At 36.4% G+C, this 20339-nt stretch overlaps 1 protein-coding gene across 4 annotated transcripts in view; it reads left to right on the top strand.

The window, feature by feature from the left end:
- BCKDHB (branched chain keto acid dehydrogenase E1 subunit beta) overlaps nt 1-20339 on the top strand; it is a 117027-nt gene that overhangs the window by 14221 nt on the left and 82467 nt on the right. For all 4 annotated transcript variants that reach the window (XR_009744582.1, XM_061460418.1, XM_061460419.1 and 1 more), the window contains exons 4-6: nt 11812-11945; nt 12591-12746; nt 17002-17110. Coding sequence is in view for 3 of the 4 variants with exons in the window: in XM_061460418.1 (XP_061316402.1) it covers nt 11812-11945; nt 12591-12746; nt 17002-17110 (399 nt within the window). In the remaining variant the exon portion in view is untranslated. The remainder of the gene's footprint in view (nt 1-11811; nt 11946-12590; nt 12747-17001; nt 17111-20339) is intronic.

Genomic DNA, 20339 nt, shown 5'->3' with positions numbered 1-20339 from the left:
TTGTGGAGACTTCACAGCATGTTACTGTCAAGGGAGCAAAGATCTGTCAGTGGAGGTTCTTTGTTCTTCTGGTGCCAACATTATAGTGCAAGAAGTACAAGAGCACAGTTTGGATGGGTTGGTTGGGGCCTGAAATGCAGTGTATTAAGGTAGTGTGTTCTGCCTCCCAGGAGTTATTAGTGGGTTGGTATTAACTTCAACAAGTGGGGAGACACACTGGGTTTTTTCTTTGAGATTTTTTATCAGTAATCATGGAGTCTTTTGCATGCTTTAAGAACATAGGAATATGCTATTATAGGGAGAGGAAACTCAGCACAAAGTAGCATCAGGAATAAGTGCTAGGGGTTTATTGAATAAAGAGGAAAGCTTAGTGCTTCAGAAGCAGACTGAAAGCTTGTTGGAGAAGCACTGTGCTTCCTCTTCTATGCAGATGCTGGTCCATTATAATGTATTGCGCATGGTAGAATAAAGTAGCTCAGAATTTTTGACATGGTGGATTTAAGGTGAGGGTGGAACGTTTTATTCAGAGTTAAAAATTACTAGTTCTTGTGTACAGATTGAGGAAAACATAAGTAGTCTGGAGTTGGATTATCCTTGTTTCTTTGTGGATGGATTTAAGACGGAGAATTCTGCAGCTTGCTTATCTGGTTCTTCCAGAGCAATTGGCAAGATCTGGATTTTGTTCTGATTTATATGAATGTCTTTGAACACTAACATCTGTAAAACATGTTCCAGGCTCATTCCACAATAGAACATTTTGTTCATTTTGATCTGAAATAGCCAATTCTTAAGATTACAACTAGGAAAAAAAAAAAAAGTTGAGAACTTCATACAATGTCCCGTTACACTGTTTGTATCTGTGGCATACTGATAAAAACCAGTTGGTGTCAGAACTAGATAGATTTTTGTTTTTGTTTTATTCTTTTATTGTTCTGATAGTGTGCCTAGTATGACAACGTTTTATTTCTTTGGGACTAACTAATATTTATTATGTTTCTTTTTATATATTGTAAACCTGTTTGAGAGAAAGGTAAAGGATGTAAGTTTCAGTATAGAACTTGATACTCAGTACAGGGCTTGTCCTAACACATTTTAAAGGTATTTCAAGATTCATTGCTGGGCAAAAGAGTATGTGCCACTGAACTTTACAAATGGAATTTTCCACTTCAGAAAATACTTGCAGTGAAACATGTAAAAGTAATATTTTGTAACACAGTGTTAAGGAGGATGAAACTTTATGTACTAAAGGCACAAGATGGAATCAATGAACGTAAGGTATTTGCAGTCTGTGTTAATACCAGGTTTGCAAGTACAGGTTGTTTACCTTGTTTTAGATATCAGTCTTAAGGCCTTTACTGTTGCTTAGGTAGAATTTAGTGATTCTCAATTTCTTTGGATAGTCCTGTGATCAGTATGCTCTGTTTCATTTGTGCTCATCAAGTGGCACTAATTTAGCATGTCTGCTGTTTTTTCTACCTCTGAGTGTAGTGATACGAGTGTATTATCATCACTCTGGTTAAAAAAGGTGCTGCAGACTTGTTTATACGGAGTAGAACTCTCAGTTTTCTTGGAAGTAATTTTCTAGAAATATAGAAGGGTCAAAAAAGGCAAGTCTAAGACTACTATCCAAGTCCAGTCAATTGCCTAAGCAGGTTTGCAACAGAAGCACCCTGAGGAGCTGGTTAAACTTCGTTAAACTTGATTCAGAACCATCTTCCAGTGACCATGTTGACATAACATGCTAGTCATTTATCATAAAAGATCTCTTCTTTTTTTTTTTTTTTTTTTTTCTGATTTGTAGAAACATTAAATCCTCAAAGCCTGGTAAGGAGTTTTCACACTTGTATAGAGCCCCAAGTATAGATCAATTGATTGATTTTTCTCATACATGCATTATTAAGGGCTGACATGGCTACAAGTGAGATTCTTGAAATGTTTCTCATTTCTGCAGATTGCTGCTTATTCAGCACTTTGTTCCTATGTACTTCTTTAGCACCATTATATCCTTGCTATTGAACAGTTGTTTCACCATTCAGGGTAGATCCAACATGCTTTCGAATTTCCTAGAAAGTATTTCTACACTGCTCATACCGAGTAGTGTTTGAGTGGCTGCCTCATATTTGACACAGTTTTGCTCATTCCTCAGTTTGTCATCCAGATAGTGTACCCGGCCTATTACAGGACGGTTTTCATTAACACCTTGTATTATTTAGCTTTGGTAACTGTTACATATTTTCCTGTTGGATATCTTGTCATGTCATGTAGTGTTGGGGACCTAAGGCTCTTAACCAAGGCACAATATATCAGCTTTATTTATACCCTTTATATTAGCCTTGTTTATCAGCTTTATTTATACTTATAAACGTATAAGACTTTGGTAGATGTTGATTTTAAGGCATATCTTTGCAAGTAAGCATTCTGTCATCTGGTGTAGCTTCACCAAGAACAAGTCAGTTATGCTTTTCTGTAAGTATGCTTCTCACACAGCAGTTTTTTTTGTGGTTGAACAAGGAATGTTATTAATCACAGCTGGAGTAACACTTGAATGCCTTGGTGTGGTTAGGCACTGCGCTTTTTTTCTTTAGGCTGATACAACTGGGTATATGAGCCAGATGATCAGAAGGAATTCAGTGTGGAGTGAGCTACCTGCATCGTCATCAGTAAAAAGATTCTGGTGAGCAGATCTGCCACTTTGGTGTAAGCTGCTTATTGAATACTTTTCTAGCAGTGTGGAGCTGAATCAGCTCTATTTTATCAATGTCATGAAATGCTTCCATCAACAGGACAGGCACAGACATAAAAAAATTTGGGCAGTCAGCATGTAACCCTGTTTAGGACTGTTAATGAGTCATAGAATCATAAGGGTTGGAATGAAAAGACCTTGAAGGTCATCTGGTGGAAACCAGTACTCAGCATAGAGCTGGTTTAGGTTGTTTGTGGTCTTGTCCAGGTGAGTTATGAGTATGTCCAAAGAAGGAGCATTTGCAACCTCACTGGGCAGCTTGTTCCAGCATTTGACTACTGTCATAATTAGTTTTTTTTCTCTTACCTCCTCAGTTTCCCTTTCTGCATCATTCTTTCACTGTGTACCTGAACGGAATCTGATATTCCCTTGGTTATACTACTGCTTGGCTGCTTTTCATGATGGAAGGATGAAATGACATGCAAGTTTATCAGCATTTGAAGTTATGCCAAAGCTTTGCATCAACCTTACCTGACCCTTACTGTTCCCACTTCTTCTCTGAGAAAGGGAGATAATTAGATAATACATTTTAATGTTTCTGTTTTTTTTTTCTTTACCTTTCAATGGGATGCTAGTTTGTTATACATGTCAGGAAATCTGAAGTGGAGGAGAGGGTCAAAAAGCAAATTTTCCCTATTTGCTTTAGGAAGGTAGAGCTCTTTATAAATAAATTCATGGGTCTTCCCTCATCCAGGAGGCCATAAGATAGACAGTTGAGTAAATGCTTAATGTTATGTTCATGCTGTGAGCAACTTTAAGAATTTACTAAGTTTTACTAGAAAGCAAGATTCCTTTCCAAACCCACAAATCAGTAACTGTGCAGATTATATGAACTTGTAGATAGTGGAGGACATTGCTCCCCAACCATGTTAACATTTTCTTTATACTTAGCAGTTCTTCTGCCTCTGAGATTGTTTAGGGTCTTTGAGAATGAGGATTAAATGAGAATGCAATAAAAAAAAAGAACTGTCGTGGTTTAAACCCAGTCAGGTAATTCGTTCGCTCACTTCCCCCCCCTTTCTTGCCCTCCCCCTGCTCTCGGAGGGACGGAGAGGAGAATCAAAAGAATGCAACTCCCACGGGTTGAGATAAGAACAGTTTAGTAACTAAGGTATAACACAAATCACTACTGCTACCACCAATGATAATAATGATAAAGGAAATAACAAGGGAACAGAATACAACACCTCACCACCCGCTGACCGATAACTCGCCCCCCAAGCCCCACCAAGCTCCAACCGATACCTCCTCCAACCCTGCAGTCTCCCAGCCCTTCCGGCTAACTCCCAGTTACATCCTGGGCATGACGTGCTGTGGTATGGAATACCTCTTTGGTCAGTTTGGGTCAGGTGTCCTGTCTCTGCTTCCTCCCAGCTTCCCCTCCTCCCTGGCAGAGCATGAGGCTCACAAAGTCCTTGGCCAAACCAAAACATCTCTATCAGCTCTGTTCCCGAGCCGAAAGTCAAAACACTGCACTACACCAGCTACCAAGGAGGAGAAACATGACTGCTACTGCTGAACCCAGGACACATGCTTTTCACCTCAGGCAATCTTGGAGAAGAGGAGGTGAAAGTGCAGTTTGGATCTGTGGAGCTCTCGGGGGAAAAAAAATGCACTCTCTTGAGTAAAAGAATGACGTGTTGAGAACACTGTGAGCTAGAACTGTTAGTTCAAATATGTGTGTCTATTCAAATGTATGAATGCTTTGGAATTAGTAACTGGAGGAGACTTGAAAGGAAAAATTGCCCTTCAGCTGTTCTTAATTTCTAATTTATTTGAAGTACTCATCAGAAGTATGGGTTATGTCAGTGGAATAAATTATAAACCTGAGGAATTCCTGTTACCAGTTACCTGTCAGAACAGGTGTCCTTTTTTTTGGGCAATACTGTGGTGATTAGTGCTTCAGAAGGGTGCTTTCTTCTGTGCAAGTGATTTTATTTTTATTTTTTCCTCCCCAAATAAAGCTTTATTAAGACTTCTGTTAACAAGTGAAACTGAGTAAGAAAGACTTATCAGTGATTTGACCTTTATAAAACTTTTGTCTAGAATATGAAGTTGGGTCATTGATTGCAGAGTAGAGTATGATAGCAGCTTTAGCTGACCCTGTGCTTGGTGGCTCACAGATTTCTGAATTATTAACTAATTTATGTATCTTAATTGCCATAACTTGACTTTTTGGAATATTTAAGGAAAACATAATGGCATTCCGCCATAGAATTAGTGGCCAATTAAACAAAACTTGAACAAATATTTTATTCAAAGTAACTAAATGTTGTCATTCTTTTCGAAACATCCACATAATGAATTTTGTGTGTGTGTGTATATGTTTCTCCTACAATTGACACTACTCATTGCACTTGATTTGTAAATTTTTACATTGACTTCAGTGAGAGTTGAGACCTGGCTGCTCAGCTGTATAGGCTGCTCTGATCTACACCAGAGGAATTGGTGAATCCTTGAAGTCTGCTGTGAGTGTATTGGCATATACAAATGGTCTTAGCTCAGTCTGTACAGCTCTTGTAGGATACAGAATTGGGAAAGAACAGGAAGGGAGTAAAGCTCAGTTCTGTAAACTGTGTTATTTTACACACAGTAGGTAAAATTCATCATGAGTTTTAAGCTACTTGCAGATGAAATCCTTTTCATTTCATACAATTTTTATCTGCTAGGTAGGTGAAATGATCTATTTTAACATGGGCAGCTCTGGAAAAAGCAGCTTTTTAAATGACATGGCACGTTAGTGTGCAAGGGTTCGAGATTAAGAGGTAAACCATCTCTGTATCTGTGAAACAGAAGCTCTGCTTTGGACTTGTAGGTTTGAAATTTATATATTAATCTGGAAAGCTAATGTGTTTTTACAGATGTTCACTACAGAGGAACAGTGCCCATTCCACACCCTTTTTTTAAAAGCTGAAGAACTGTGACTATGATATCAATAGAAGTGGCAGAACAGATTGATTAAAATGAATAAGAAATTACTAGAACATTTTAGTGTTCAGCCAGGAGCTGTACAAGAGCTGAGTTGTAGCCAGACTATTTCCTCTGATGCCTGCCCTCTCATATAGCGTTAGAAAAATGAAAGATGATGTGTCACCAATTGTGAAACAGGGCTTAAAAGGAATTGTGGTACCAAGGAAGTATGAATACTGGATAGAATATGTTAAATTATGTTAAATGTATTGAATTAGTAGACTTGTGTGGACTACAGAATTACTAGGGTTGGAAGGGACCTCTGGAGATTATCTAATCCAACTCCCCAGACAAGGCAGGATCACCTAGAGCAAGTTACGCAGGAATGTGTCCAGGTGGGTTTTGAATGCCTTCAGAGAGAGAGACTATGCACATCTGGGAAAGAATCCCAGATACTGTAGGATTAGAGCAGGTTTTTAAGGTAGGACTGATTCAAAATCAGTGATTTCTATTTGAATTTTCACAAAGTACTCCAGTGAGAAACAAAGAGCCCAATCTGCTGGGACATCAGTTTCTTTTCAGTCCTGTGTTTCTCTACATGCATCCACGTTGTTGCAGTTGAGGACAGAATGTATTTAGCTTCTTGGACTCTCCTGTTGACTTCTAGTGGATGCTTTAAATGGAAATTACAGAAATTATGGGCACAAATACAATGCTGTCCAGGAGTGTTGTTAATACTACTCAGTACCGACATCTTCTAAAATGTCTTTTTTTTTAATACAAGTGATGTATAAATGTATAAAAAATGAACTGAAAACCACCTTCCTTTGGCTAGATCACCAGCAGTACTCCTTAAACTACTCAAATTGTTCAATGTATACTCAAAGTGATGCAAAATTACCCAGAGTTGGAGCCTTGGGTGGTGTGCTAATGTTACAGGGGGTTTGATATTGTTTGGATATCTCATTTAACTTTTTGAAGTTAAATTAAGACAGGAACATGATTCATTGCAGATACCAAACTCTGAAATACTTTTTTCCTGATGGCTTGGAAAAAGTAAAGATGAAGCAGGCCAAAACCTTAATGCACAATAATCAACTACGTATGTCTGTAAACATGTTCTGTTAGGTTGCTATGAAACTTTTTATTGCTGGTGAGCAAGAAGATGACTGTAAGGCTGCCTTAAAGCTGTTGCCCCTTAGGCAAAGGGTTAGTGGTAATTTGAACCTTTGTAGGGTACTTAACTCATTGTTCCAAAAGTTGGAGAGATAATTTTTTTTTTTTTAATTAAAAAATAGATCAGAGGAGGATGAAGTAATTGTTTAAAAATTGTTTCTAATCAAATAGTGCATTTTTCTTTTAATCTTGTCCGGTTTACCTTATTCAGTGATACTTCTAGTGTATTTACTCTCCTGCTTAATGTACACATCTTCTTCCTGAGTTACTGGGATAGAAAGATGAGAAGAATCATCTTTTATGTGTTTTTTTCACATAGCCCTGTTTGCTACATTGCTTCCCTCACTGCTTGGAAAAGGGCACCAGCCTGTTCAGGTGGCTGAAGCTAGGGATGTTGATAAAGCTGGGCAGGTTAATTGAAATGGACACGAGCATAACATCTTTCTTCAGAGACTGACACACCTGGTTTCAGATAATGTGGAAGTATTGCTTTCATTTGGAGTGACAAGTCACCTTGTGGAGTTTGTGTAGCTTGTTTTGAGCTGCTGATGCAAGTAATTGTTTTGGTTGATGCATGTAATAGGAGAAGAGTACATTTTAGGAAATGTTTCTTCATTGCTACGGAAATGAAATATGGCAAGACAAAGTATCTCTGGGTTATTTGCTTGCTGCAGTCAGATTTCAGCTGAAATCTGACTCAGATGCTTTGCAAGGGATGATGTGAACGGCAGTTTATCAAAATTGACTTCCTTTTTCAGATTTTGAAAAAATGTGAAAAATAAAAAATGTGAAATAAAATAGAAATACATAGGCTTAATGCCTTTAAATGTTCAGTGATTACTAAAACCAAACAAAATATTGAATGTTTTTCATACTGTACCAATAACAGTAAGATGTTAAAGGCATGCCATACAATTTTTAATGTTCAGGGAAGTTAATAGATTTGTTTTAGCCCAATGATCTACATATCTTTTTGTCCTAAAGAGCTAGATTTTATGTAGAAAACCCCAAGACTTTTTTCACCATCTAGGGAATAGTAAAGTGCTCTAGGTTTTGCTTTTAAGGGTGTTAGCATTATTGTTTTAAATGTGCAATCAAGGCCATTTCTCACTAATAAATATCATTCAGTCACAGTTACTTGTCTCTTCCTTTTACTGTTTAAGCCATAGTACTTCAGGATTGTGCCTTTAGTTCTAAAAGTTCGAATTAGGTGCTTCAAGCTGATCCTGTTGTAGGTGTCATGTTGTAATTCATGTTTGCTTTTATTGATTCTCCCTTCATTTGCTTCATCATAGTCCATTGGTAACAGCATGATGCCTTTAATACTGCAGTAGTATTTCAGCAGTTTTAGTAGGGTGTATTTTATGTTTTCAATCAGAGTGGCACACTATTGTGCTTTTTAAATTCGTCTACCCCAAATTGATACTAAAGAATTGATTTTGAAGTTTTTATTAATTATTATCTAAAATTGGTCATTTTACAGGACTGAATACATTTAATTTTTTCGTGATGAAATAAAATTATTTATGGGACCAATCTGTAAGGCTATTTCAGTGTACTCTGAAAAATCTTGTTAATAAGGAATAAGGCTAGATGTGCTTAGTACGCTCTGACTTCAGGGCACTTCTCAACAGTCTGAGCTTTTTTGCTCTGCTAAGAGTAAATTTTGTAGGCTATTTGGTAGAGTCTTAAAGCAGACTTATCTGTATTTCAGTAAAGTGGTATGTGTTAATGAAATAGAAATGCACATGGATGGAAAAAAGGGCCAATTTAATATTTTCATTTCAATATAAAATGCTATATTTTTAAAGTTATTGTGAATTTAAGATTTTTTTTTTTGTTAATTCTGTCTCTTCTGTAGTCTTATTTTTTTTTCAGTGTTTTCCTTGCTGTTTATGTCCTATATAAAAATGTAATCAAATGAAATGGAATATATTGATCTGCCAATAGACTTTTAAGAAGTAGGAAAGAGCAATATGTCTTGGTAATGTTAATACATTTTTAGTTTATTAAAATCTGAGATGTTTTAATTTGAAAAATGCATCAGTGAAAGAGACAGAAAACAAGATGTGTAATTCATGGTACCCTAAATTAAATAAAAAAGAGGGAAGGAGAGGTTTGTCAAGTGAGAATAGTCTTACAGATGGATAAAAGTACAGGGACAGCTCTTGTGGTTGCTTCCTCTTGTGGTTGCAGGGCTTCCTCACCTTCACAGGTGGTGGTAAAGCCTGGGGTAACTATACATTGGCATAGGCAGTTTATGTTCCTCTTTCATTGACCATGGTGCCTGTCAATGGAGGGAGCACACCAGAGGACACTGTATAGCTTGGGAACTGTGATTACAGCCATCATTCAAGAATGAGAACAATTTACACAGTATGTATGCTCTCTAGGTTAAAAAATAATTGTGTTCTCATTGTTACGGAAGTTCTTTTGTCTTTGCATGGCATTATTTTCCTTCTCCATCCTATGGATTAGTTTACTGCTCTATTTATTCTGTAGAAATGGGACTAAATAGCCCTGAAAGGCAAAGTTTCTTGTTCTGGGTGGGAGAAGCATGGTACTGATGTGACTGAAATCCCCTTTTGTCTGCTCTTAAGGGAAAAGATGATTCTGTGTGACCCTTTCTGAACTCATTTTTGTTGTGCCTTGGGCTTTAATTAATTGATATGCGTCAGAATTTAGTATAACTTAATTATAGGACATGAAAACAAGTTCCATCTTCAGTAAATATCTTCCCCAGTTCTAGGTCTCCCAGAGCATCCTCTCTTTCTGCTGCTTTGAATGAAAACCTGTCAGGGCTGGGCTGTTTTTATGTAGTGACATTGCCAGATGCATGGGTAGTACTAGTAAAGAAAGAATAGAAATATGCAAACTAGTACTGTTACTGCAGCATCCTGGTAAAATAAATGCCTAGCAAGAGTAAGTGGCAGCACTGTGAAGTTGCTGCCATTCTTACTTCCTATGCCATCTTCAGTGTGAATAACCTTTGAGTACACTACCTGTAGAGATTATTATTTCTCTTCCAAGAGATGGAGAACAAAGTACAGATCGCCCACATCTAGAAATTACTGAGGTCATCTTGCGCATTTACCTGGGAAATGAGAGCTAGCAGATTTTTCTACTTGTAAAATGTTCTGTGATCTTCAAGGTGCTTTGCTGCATTTCATTGTTTATAGGGGTGTGTTTGACATCCAGACAACAAAATCCTACTTTCTTTCAAAAGCTATGCAATAATTTTATTAATCTGGAACTCAGTTTTAATTTCTGAGCTAGCTGTGGTAACATTTCTGTTCTTCAGCAGCAATAGCAGGACTTCTGTCATAAAAATTTAAAGTTTCTTGGACACTTATTTCTAAACATAAACCAGCCCAGTGTGTATGTATCTTAAAAGTATTGTCTCAGGGATTTTTGTTTCAAACAATGATTTGTAAGAAATGAGTAGAAGTCATAGAAGTTTGGAATGACTAATCGGAGAAAATGGGACTTCCCCTCTAAAAGGTGATATTTAAGGTGCTTGAAAAATGTTTCTACTGTTCTGTATGCAAAATCATAGAGTGTCCTACAGTTATGGACTTGGCTTGGTTTGTGTAGCCTCACTGACACCACCAGACTGTAGTATCATGTGTTAGCGTGTGGCTTTTTTTTTTTTTACTTGCCATAAATGAATGATGTCTTTGTCATGTTCGTGGTGGAGGGGAAAGAGAGTAAGGCAAAAGGAGAACCAAAGACTAATTACTGATGACATCTCAAAAAAAGAAAATCCCCTCCAAACTTAGCGACCAAACAAAACCCCGAAACAAAACCCAACCAAAAAAAACCCCAACAACCCTAACCAAAAACCACAAAAAAAACCAAACCCCAACCCAAAGCAAAGTAACCCTTGAAGCAGGAAACTCAAAACACCATATAAAGCATGCGGACAGGGTATAAGCAGTGACAGTGGTGTGCTGGGTGATGTGTGAAGATGAAAGAGGTGTACTTCAAAGATTTGTAAAACATGTCTCCGTTAGTGTATTGTAAATACTGCTGTGGGCAGTGGTTCTCCTCTTATCATCCCTTTCTAAAAACTTTTGTTATCTTCCTTTTCTCTAGTTTGTTAACTTGCAGCTATTGAAATTAGGAATCTTCATAGTAACAACTTGTATAATTATAAATCAATTACTTTAGTTTTCTTTTTAGTTCTTTATTTGGTGGTTATTTAGTTATTGCTTAATTTATTTCATAGCCACTTGTGTGCACTGTGATCACTTTTTTTCCCATCCAGTTTGAAGTCTTAGCATATTCATGCATAGTGGACTCCAAGAGAAATCTCCTGTCTATTTCCCAATATTCTAAACAGAAAATTTAATAGCATAAACTAGGTTCCCCTGCTTATCTGCCGAGGGAGAAAGCTGGCAAATATTGTAAACATGTCTTGTAGAGGATATTGTGGTTGTGTTTGAGACAGTATTGTTTATGTGGAGTGTGGGGAAGAGACAGTGTACTTTCATACAGATGCTCTTGTAGATCCATCTGCTTTGAGTATGGACAGTGCATTTTGACTGCCTGAAAAATATTGAAGTAATGGTACTGCTTTTTATTCTAAGCTTATTTTAGATGCTTATAAGTAGTCTTTATTTCTCCCATATAAGCATGAAGGGTATGTGTGCTTATCTCTATATTCATCAGAACAAATGATTTTCTTTGAAGCATTCAGAGCATTTTAAGTTACAGAAGCTGTTCTTATTTTGTTTCTCCTTGTCTTCCTCTGAGCTGTTACTATTAAAATGAAAGTACATTTACCTGTAATGGATGTGTATTGTTCCTACACCCATCTAAAGAGCCCATCTAAAGAGCCATATGCTTAATTACAGATGACTTGTTTATAACTTGAATGTTTCTGGGCTGTGTTTTTGACTTGCTGGCTGAGCTTAAACCATGACAGTGTGTTAAAGGAATGCTATTTATTTATTTATTTATTTATTTATTTATTTTAATAGGTAAAGATAGAGTTTTCAACACCCCCTTGTGTGAACAAGGAATTGTTGGCTTCGGTATTGGAATTGCTGTTACGGGTGCTACAGCCATTGCAGAAATTCAGTTTGCAGATTACATTTTTCCAGCATTTGATCAGGTTAGTACTAATAAATTTGAGAGAAGTAAAAAGAACTCTTGTGACTGTTTAAATTACTCTTCTGTTGGCATTAATACTTGGTTTGAATAATTAAGATTTGCAAATATATCCACAGCTGTATTACTAATATTTATGCATGCTTTAAGTAAACAGGAAGGTACCCAAGCCAGTTTGAAGGCTCATTAAATAATGGAAATTAAAAATGTGGTTTGAAGCAAATGTCTCTTTGTTTTCATTTTTGGTTTTCTGGGTGTGTTGGCTTCAGCAGCCTTAAATTTGTCAGCTGTGTCTTCCCAGCACCACCTCTCATTTTTCTATGCTGCTGCAGTTGGCCATGTGTCCACAAAACAAACTACAGATTTAAAGTGGGCTGATTGACATTGTGGGAATGGGGAAACAACTGGGTTATATGGCAACTCCCGAGGCCTAGGCATCTAACTTACACACACTGCATTATTGCTTCCTTTGCCTTGGAAATGGTTTGCCTTTCCACTGTCTTACAGGATTCCTTTGCTTTTAATTTGGTCCTTTGAATCACATGCATGGTGCAAATGATATAGTTGCATCTCATGTATTATAGAGGCTTAATGACACATAACTAAAGGTACTGGACTGAATATTACTTTTGTCTATAAATCTTCCCAGATTGTTAATGAAGCAGCAAAATATCGTTACCGCTCTGGAGATCTGTTTAATTGTGGGAACCTCACCATCAGAGCTCCCTGGGGCTGTGTGGGTCATGGTGCACTATATCACTCTCAGAGTCCAGAAGCTTTTTTTGCTCATTGTCCTGGAATAAAGGTACAGTAACTCATATTTTATGAAGATTAACTTTGTTAGTTTGTTTTTTAATGGACCTGACTAACAATGAGTCTGGGTGCAGGCAGGGAAAAAAGAGTGGAAGTCAGTCCTCACCAAAATATCTAAATATGTTAATTAAAAACTCTTTGAGAAGTTTTCAAGTTATAAAATCTAAACTGTGTTAAGTGTTTGAGAATTTATCACCATTATTGAAGCAATTTGTAGTAGATTTTAGTAGCGGTAATAGCATTTTGTATTTGTGTGCTTTTTGCTATAAGAGCATGCATTTTTAATCTGTGCCTAGTATAGCACAGAAACTAAAAGCTAACAATAAATAGTACTTTCCTTTTTTTTTTTTTTAATTTCTGCATCCGTCATGTTAAGTGCATTAATAAGTGAATAATCAAATTCATTTCTATGACTGACAGTGACTGGCAGTGGGCACAAACTGAAACAAGAGATTCTGTCTGAACAAGGAAGCATATGGCATAGGTTGCTCAGAGAGGTTGTGGTATCTCTGGCCTTGGAGATATTCAGAAGTTTTTTTGGCAGCTGGCTCTGGGTGACCCTGTTTGAGCAGCAACGTTGGACTAGATGACCTCTGGGAGTCCCTGCCAACATCAACTCTTCTGTGATTCTCTTATAATAACTTTAGAGAGGCTTTCTGTGCGAGATGGTGGCGTCCCTTGAAGCTAAGATTCCTGGGAATTAGATGGATAACTTTGCTAGAGAAGAGGGAGGGGTGGGATTTTCATATTGAGAGCACTATTTGCCAGCTCTCCATTTTTCTGGGTAAAATTTTGCCTATGGACTTGAACTTCTGGATTGACTGGCATCCAGTCCATTGAGAAATGACTCACAGCTTGATCAAAGTGGAAGACTTAAGCAAACCCAGTATTTGCATGCTGAAGACACGTGTTCATTGTTTATCTGTTTAGACTATTCTCTAATGATTTTGGTATTCTAAAACTCCAGATATTATTCATTTACAGGAAGGCCATAGATCTCCTACTTGTTTCTCTTTACTTAAATGAAACATCTGGTATTATTCATATTTCATGGTATTTGAGATAGAATGAGTTTTTGTCTTCGGGTATTCTTTAGGGTCTCTGAGGTGTTCCTATTTTCATCTTGAAAATGTTTCCCGATATAGACAAAAGCAGTCTAGAATGTTTTTTGCCAGGTATTTGAATCAAATGGTTTCTTGAGCTTGTTTAAAAACTAGAGTAGTTTACCATCATATGGAAGCACAATATAACTTATATGATTAAGACACTGATGCCAGGTCTAGCAAACTTATTGTGATCTTGTTGGTCAATCTCAAACCTTTATGTACTGAACCAAGTGCTGACATTTAGTGGTACACTCTGGTAAGTTAATTATTTAATCATTTAATTTATCTAATTCATAGTGAGCTAGTACTACTGTGCTTATTCTTCTAGTAAGTTAACAAGTCAGAATTTTATTTAATCACTTAAGGTGATTTAATTTCTTTGCTCTCATGTCTGATCTTTTGTCTTGTTGATTTTTCACTTTCTTTCACTTTTCCTTGGGTAAAGTGCTGAAATAGGTTGCTAGCTGTAACATCTCATTTAAAGGTATAGGGTACATTAAATTCTGTGAAACTGATGGAATAATATAGAATCATAGAATCATAGAGTAGTTAGGGTTGGAAAGGACCTTAAGATCATCTAGTTCCAAGCCCCCTTCCATGGGCAGGGATGCCTCACATGAGACCATGTTGCCCAAGGCTCTGTCCAACCTGGCCTTGAACACTGCCAGGGATGGAGCATTTATATGCTAGTTTTTGATGCACAGAGAAGTATTTCAGACTCTTATCTTCTGAATTTTGTATTGTTGTGAAAATAATGTTGTTGCTTTAATATTTTTTTGCACAGCTGTTCATTAATAGAGTTAATGTTTAAGGCCTTATATTCAAAGTTGCAGGTCTTTTTTTGAATGAATCCAAACCCAGCCCTTAATGTATGAATCCAAAAGTGCAAATGGACTTGTGGTTCAGATGCATTTGCAAAAGTCTCAATCTGTGCATATTTTCTCTGAATTACAGTAGGAAAGGTCATGTGTTACAAGCTGGGAAAGGTAGGGGACATCTGGGGAGAGAGGTTTTCAAAAGTGCCCTCTTTATTAAACTCTGACCTAACATTTTTTTTTTTGCCTTTCCTAAGGTGAAGTTTGGGTATTCCAAGCAAAAGGGAGTTTGTATAACTTTCAATGCTCAGGAGAAAGACTGTAATCATTAGTACTTAGTACAAGGCTTATCAGGGTGACAAGGACATTGCTAGGTGGTTGTATCTTTTGTTGTGAGGATATATGTCTTAATGAATCTGACTGATTTCCATAATCACTGTATTGACTCTCATCATTCTATTGTTCCAGAATATTTGCTGTCATGGCTGGAAGCTTTCTTTTAGTTTCCAGTCTAAATTTATTCCTGACCAACTTATGTATTTAACATCACTGTCTTTTATCTTCCTGTTCATATACTAAGAGAACAATTGTTTTCCCTTTAGTCTTTGTTTTATTAGACTAAGGAAATCAAAATATCAGAGAGATGTTAACAATTTCTGAAGCTTTATTGGCACCTTTTTCAAATTTTCTTCCAAAACAGTTGATATAGTCATGAAGTATTCCAGCTGAGTTTCTAGTAGTACTGACAATTCCTTGCCTATATTATTATGCTTTTTTTAGGGCTGCATGGCATAGTGTCCTAGTCATCCTTTGAGCAGATAATAAATTCAGATCTGAGTTTCTACTGCTGTGTTCTAGATTTGTAACAAAAATGCAGTCCTTAACTGTATGACTTTTCAGTATGTGTTGTTCATTTTCCTTGTGCTTTCATCAGTCATGTTTTCAGTGTGAACTAGGTCGTTTTGTTACCATCCTCTGTAGTGGCTGTAGTGGTAGTGACTCTCAGCTTTTGAACTGTTTTCTTTGCCATGTTCTGACTTAACGTCATGAGTGAATAAGGTAAATAAAGTCTGTCCTAAAAATGATGCCTAAGGAGCTGCACTAGTAATATCCATGGGTAAATTCTCATGTGTCTTGTTACCAAATACTTTGGTGAAATATTAATAGACTGCTTCTATCCCTTGCTTACAAAAATCATGTATTAAGTTAATTTGATGTGATAACAGATTTAAGTTGTATTTTGACTCTTTTCTATTACTTTCCTGTAATTAAATGTTCTTACTCTCAAAAAATATTTTGAAGCCTTCAAACTCCTGGAGGCAGTCAGTTACCGTGTCTAGTTACATGGATTTATTTACTTTTTTTGCTTTAAACATGTGCTGCAACTAATGCTTTTAGTCAGAGGAGTTCACAGAAGAGTTCACTTGTAACTTCGCAGCTATAAAAAATGTTTGCTAGTAGCCTTAATGCTGTATGTCCCAGCTCTTGAAGATCTCTGAGATGTAAATTAGCTGGACCTTCTGGTCTGAGGGAATAGAGTTCTTGGGTTCTATTTTCAGTTAAACTGTGACAATTTGGTAATATTCTGTTCATAAGCAACATTCTGTTAGATCATCCAAAATTAACTCTTCTGTTGGCAAGTAAATTATACTTGTCCTTCCAAGTATTCAGATTACACATGGAGGCCTTGCTTAGTTTTCTCTTTGTTTTATAATAGTTTAAGGCATTTTTTGGTATTTGTTCATTTCCGGAAATGAACATATTTCAGGCTTCCACCATAAGCAAAGGAAGTCAACTTTAAATAGCTATTTATTTTTTAGTCTTTAAAACTTACAGGACTAAGTCTGAATATCTTCTGGGTCTGCTTTGATGAATCTTTACCCAAGCAACTGAGGATCACTGAGCTGATTTTTTTTTTTTTTTGTTTATTTGTTATACATCTACCTTTATTTTACTAAACTCGCGACAATATATATATGTATATATATATTCTGATTCTATATATAGTCTGACCTACTTTCTTCTGTTCCTTCTACCTCAAAATGTGGTTGTTAAGATCCTAGTTCTACCTTATTGGAGGGGAGTCTGTTAGTATTTAAATCATGGTGTAGAGGGAACTATTCAAGCCTGATGAATGAATAAAGTAAAATTAATAATTTTGAGTGTATGTCAGTAACATCGCACTGATGTTACCTCACTTTGCAAGAATTGCTCAATCTATACATAGGTTTACATAAAGCAAATAATTTTTTTTTTTTTTTAATTTTTAATTCTGCTTGTAGCAGAATTTCGGTTTAAAGAAACTATTTTAAAAATATTTTTACAGATTGTTATTCCAAGGAGTCCTCTTCAGGCCAAAGGACTGCTCCTGTCATGCATAGAGGACAAAAATCCATGCATATTCTTTGAACCTAAAATACTTTACAGAGCTGCAGGTAAGGATTTATATATGTATTTTCCAATAAGCAACACTTTTTCTTATTTTTAGTTTTTCTCACAGATATATGTTGATAGTCACAGTTAAACCAGTACTGTAGCAAAAGTCTTGACTTGTTTATAGCTATGTTTGGGTGTTGTTTTTTTTTTAGAGGAATTATGAAAACTGATGAAGATCTCTGAATTTGGCTGCAAGGATAAATTAACATTAACAGTGTGATTCATGCTCAGTTAACTTTGGAAGTAGAATACTCTGTCCAGTCTTGGGTTAAAAATAAAAAGAATAAAATAAAAGAAATAGAACTAAGGCATTATTCCTTATGAAACTAATATAAATTTGACAGAAGTTAAACTGCCTTATTTTTTTTAACTTAGATACTAAAGTAAATTTCTACATCGTTTTTTAGTTTTCCAAAAGAATTGAACATCTACATCACTGTTCTTGAAAAGTTAGATTTCTTTTAAATGCTGTCTAAAAATCTTCAAAATCTGCTTGATAATGCTTGAGTTGGTTGTAACAATCGGCTTGTTACTTCTTCGGGCTAGAGAAATTGGACTGAGAACAGATAATGGATGAAAACAAATTTTGCATGTGGAGATAGGCAGAGTGATCTACAGAGCAACTGCTAAAATAAACTTCAGCCATCACTTACCTTCAGTGTTTCTGTGCCTGTACCTCTGTATGCCAACTATACTTGAATCTCTCAATTCAGTTTATAAATTGACTGAAGCTGAGGGAAGGACAAAATGCTTGTATCTTACTTTGAACCTTTTAACACTGCATTTCCATTTATCCTCTTCCTAGAGAAGAGATCCAAAGAATAACAAGGGAAAGAGAAAGCAGACATCAAAGCTACATAAAAATAGCAGACTAACTTGGGAGCAAATTGGATATGTACTGGAGAAATTGCTAATTTGCTTTTATATTTTCAAACAAGACCCAGAATACATGTTAGCAATGTATTTTTAAAAGTGCAGCTATTTTTAGTGTGGGGTGGTGTGATGTACCCAAAGAGTATTGCATTCCTTAATTTTTCAGTGTGTTTTGAGAGCTTACTGAAATTTAGCAATAAAGACGTCTGACCCTTCATTTAGATGAGGTAATTGAGAAAATGAACTTGGGTCTTTGAGTCATGTTAAACAAAGAAAAAAAAAAGTCCAAAATTCTTGTCTTTAAAACAACCCTTTTCCTTTTCCTTTTTTCCTTTTTTCCTTCTCCTTCTCCTCTTTCCCTTTCTTTTTCTTCTTCCTCCCCCCCCCCCCCCCCCCCCCAGTATTTGCAAGTCACAAAACCAGACTGGAGTTAATAGAATGCTTGCTTTCATAGTGGAATGAATGGCTGCGCATCAGTATCACACAGCTTTTGGGAATATAGGGAGGTTTTTGTGTCTGAAGAAATGACTTGTAAAGCAACTGCTGGAACATCTAGTGAACATAAATAAGTCTTGTGACTGAAATCTGGAGTGAAGATGTGCTGAAATAGTGGCTAATGTGGTTTATGTGCTGGTCAATAACCAACCTCAGTGTTGATGCGAGATGATGTTGGTAGTTTCTGAAAGCCTGTAATTTCCTCTTGTGTTCCAATGGCCTGATCGTCAGAGACATTCTCTACGTTTTTGTCTTAAAATTTCTAAGAACATCAATTAAGTGATGTAGGCTGAAATTTATCCTGCGTTTGTAGCAACATGTTATGAAGGTTATCATGACAGGTAGCTTCCTTTTTGGATATTAATAATATGACATAAAACCCTACCCAAGATTTGGGACCTCATTGTTCCAGGGGAAAAAAAAAAAAATCATTATTTCTATGACAATGGCTAAGGCACTGAATAATGGAATTATATTGACCCTACCATAAACTTTTTTATTCTAGCTTCAAGGGGACAGAGAACTTTATGACTAATGTTACAGTGGGTGTGTAGGAACTTCACTGAAAAATTAAGGTGTCAAAGATGATAATGGGAAGTAGTTTTTTCTGTCTGTAAAATTAATGTAGGCATTTGAGCTTCATCATTCTCCTCTAATGGAATTTTCTTTTTCCCTATGAGGCCTCTAAATAGCTATCAATGATATTTTGTTCACAGTTGTTAATATCTTTGAAAGTTTAGCTGAAAATAGGCTATAGCTGGGATAGTCTTAAAAACACAGGATAACTGTCCTTGTTCATGCGGGTTGAAGCTACTAATGCTCTGTTTAAAACAAATAAACAAAGCAAAACAAAACAAATCAAAACTGACATCACTCCCCACCACACCCCAACCAACCAAAAAGTGATACCTTCGATTTCTCCTGCTAAGTATTGCTGTTATTGTTGAAATTAGATGCTGGATGCTAATGATGGAGGATAATATGCATCTAGCTTAGGATGTATAACCTGAAGTTACTTTTTGAGAATGTTAAGCTGGGTGCCAGGGTAGGAGCTATGTAGGCTCACCAATTGCTCTCATGTTAAAGTGGAGTTTTTATGCTGGTAGATTTTTTTTTTTTGGGGGGGGGGGTGGTGGGGAGGTGGGTGGGTGGGTTGTTTGGTGTTTTTTTTTTTCCTAAGATTCAAGTATGCTTGTACAGAAAAAGAATTTTCAGAAGTGTTTTGAAACATAAGTCTGGTCTCCAAGGTAAATCAGAGCTATAGCACAAAATATTTCAGTGTGACTATCACATGGATGTTCTGATAGCTTGCTGTTTTTATTGAATATTAAATTTAGCTGGATGTCTTCCAAAATGCATACAGATCTGCTTATTCATATATGTTGTATGCTTATTCAGACATGATGTAAAACTAACCATGTTATTAAATGAACATTCATTTCTATATGAATATTTGTTATCCAAATGTGCCTTTGCCCACAGAAGATACAAGAATAAAATTAGGCCTTATACCTTCACCCTAGTTATCCCTGGAAGAAAAGTGGATATCGAAGTAGCAGTGCCTCAAATGCACTGCATTGACACTGTGATGAATAGAAGAGAAAAGGCAGCTTCTGAAGTGAAAAAAAGCTTTGCAAGAAGATTTTGAAGACATTTTCCAGTTCATTCAAAAGTCACTCATACCTTAGATATGAGAGCTGTGGTAACAGCAAAAGGAGGGAGTGGACTTAAAGCTAAAATCTGAAGCACTGCCTAGGTGTATGTTAATAGTAAGTTTTAAAAGTTACAGAAAGCATCTATTTTGTTTGAATTAAATGCAGTTGATAAATTTCATATTCTGCATTAGCTCTGATGTGCAGC

Source organism: Pezoporus flaviventris, unplaced genomic scaffold (genome assembly GCF_033815535.1).
Source record: "Pezoporus flaviventris isolate CSIRO_AGI_PZ_B2104156 unplaced genomic scaffold, CSIRO_AGI_Pfla_v1 ptg000031l, whole genome shotgun sequence".
Classification (NCBI taxonomy): domain Eukaryota; kingdom Metazoa; phylum Chordata; class Aves; order Psittaciformes; family Psittacidae; genus Pezoporus; species Pezoporus flaviventris.
The sequence above is the reverse complement of the archived record's forward strand: the minus strand, read 5'-3'. Positions and strand labels throughout refer to the sequence as shown.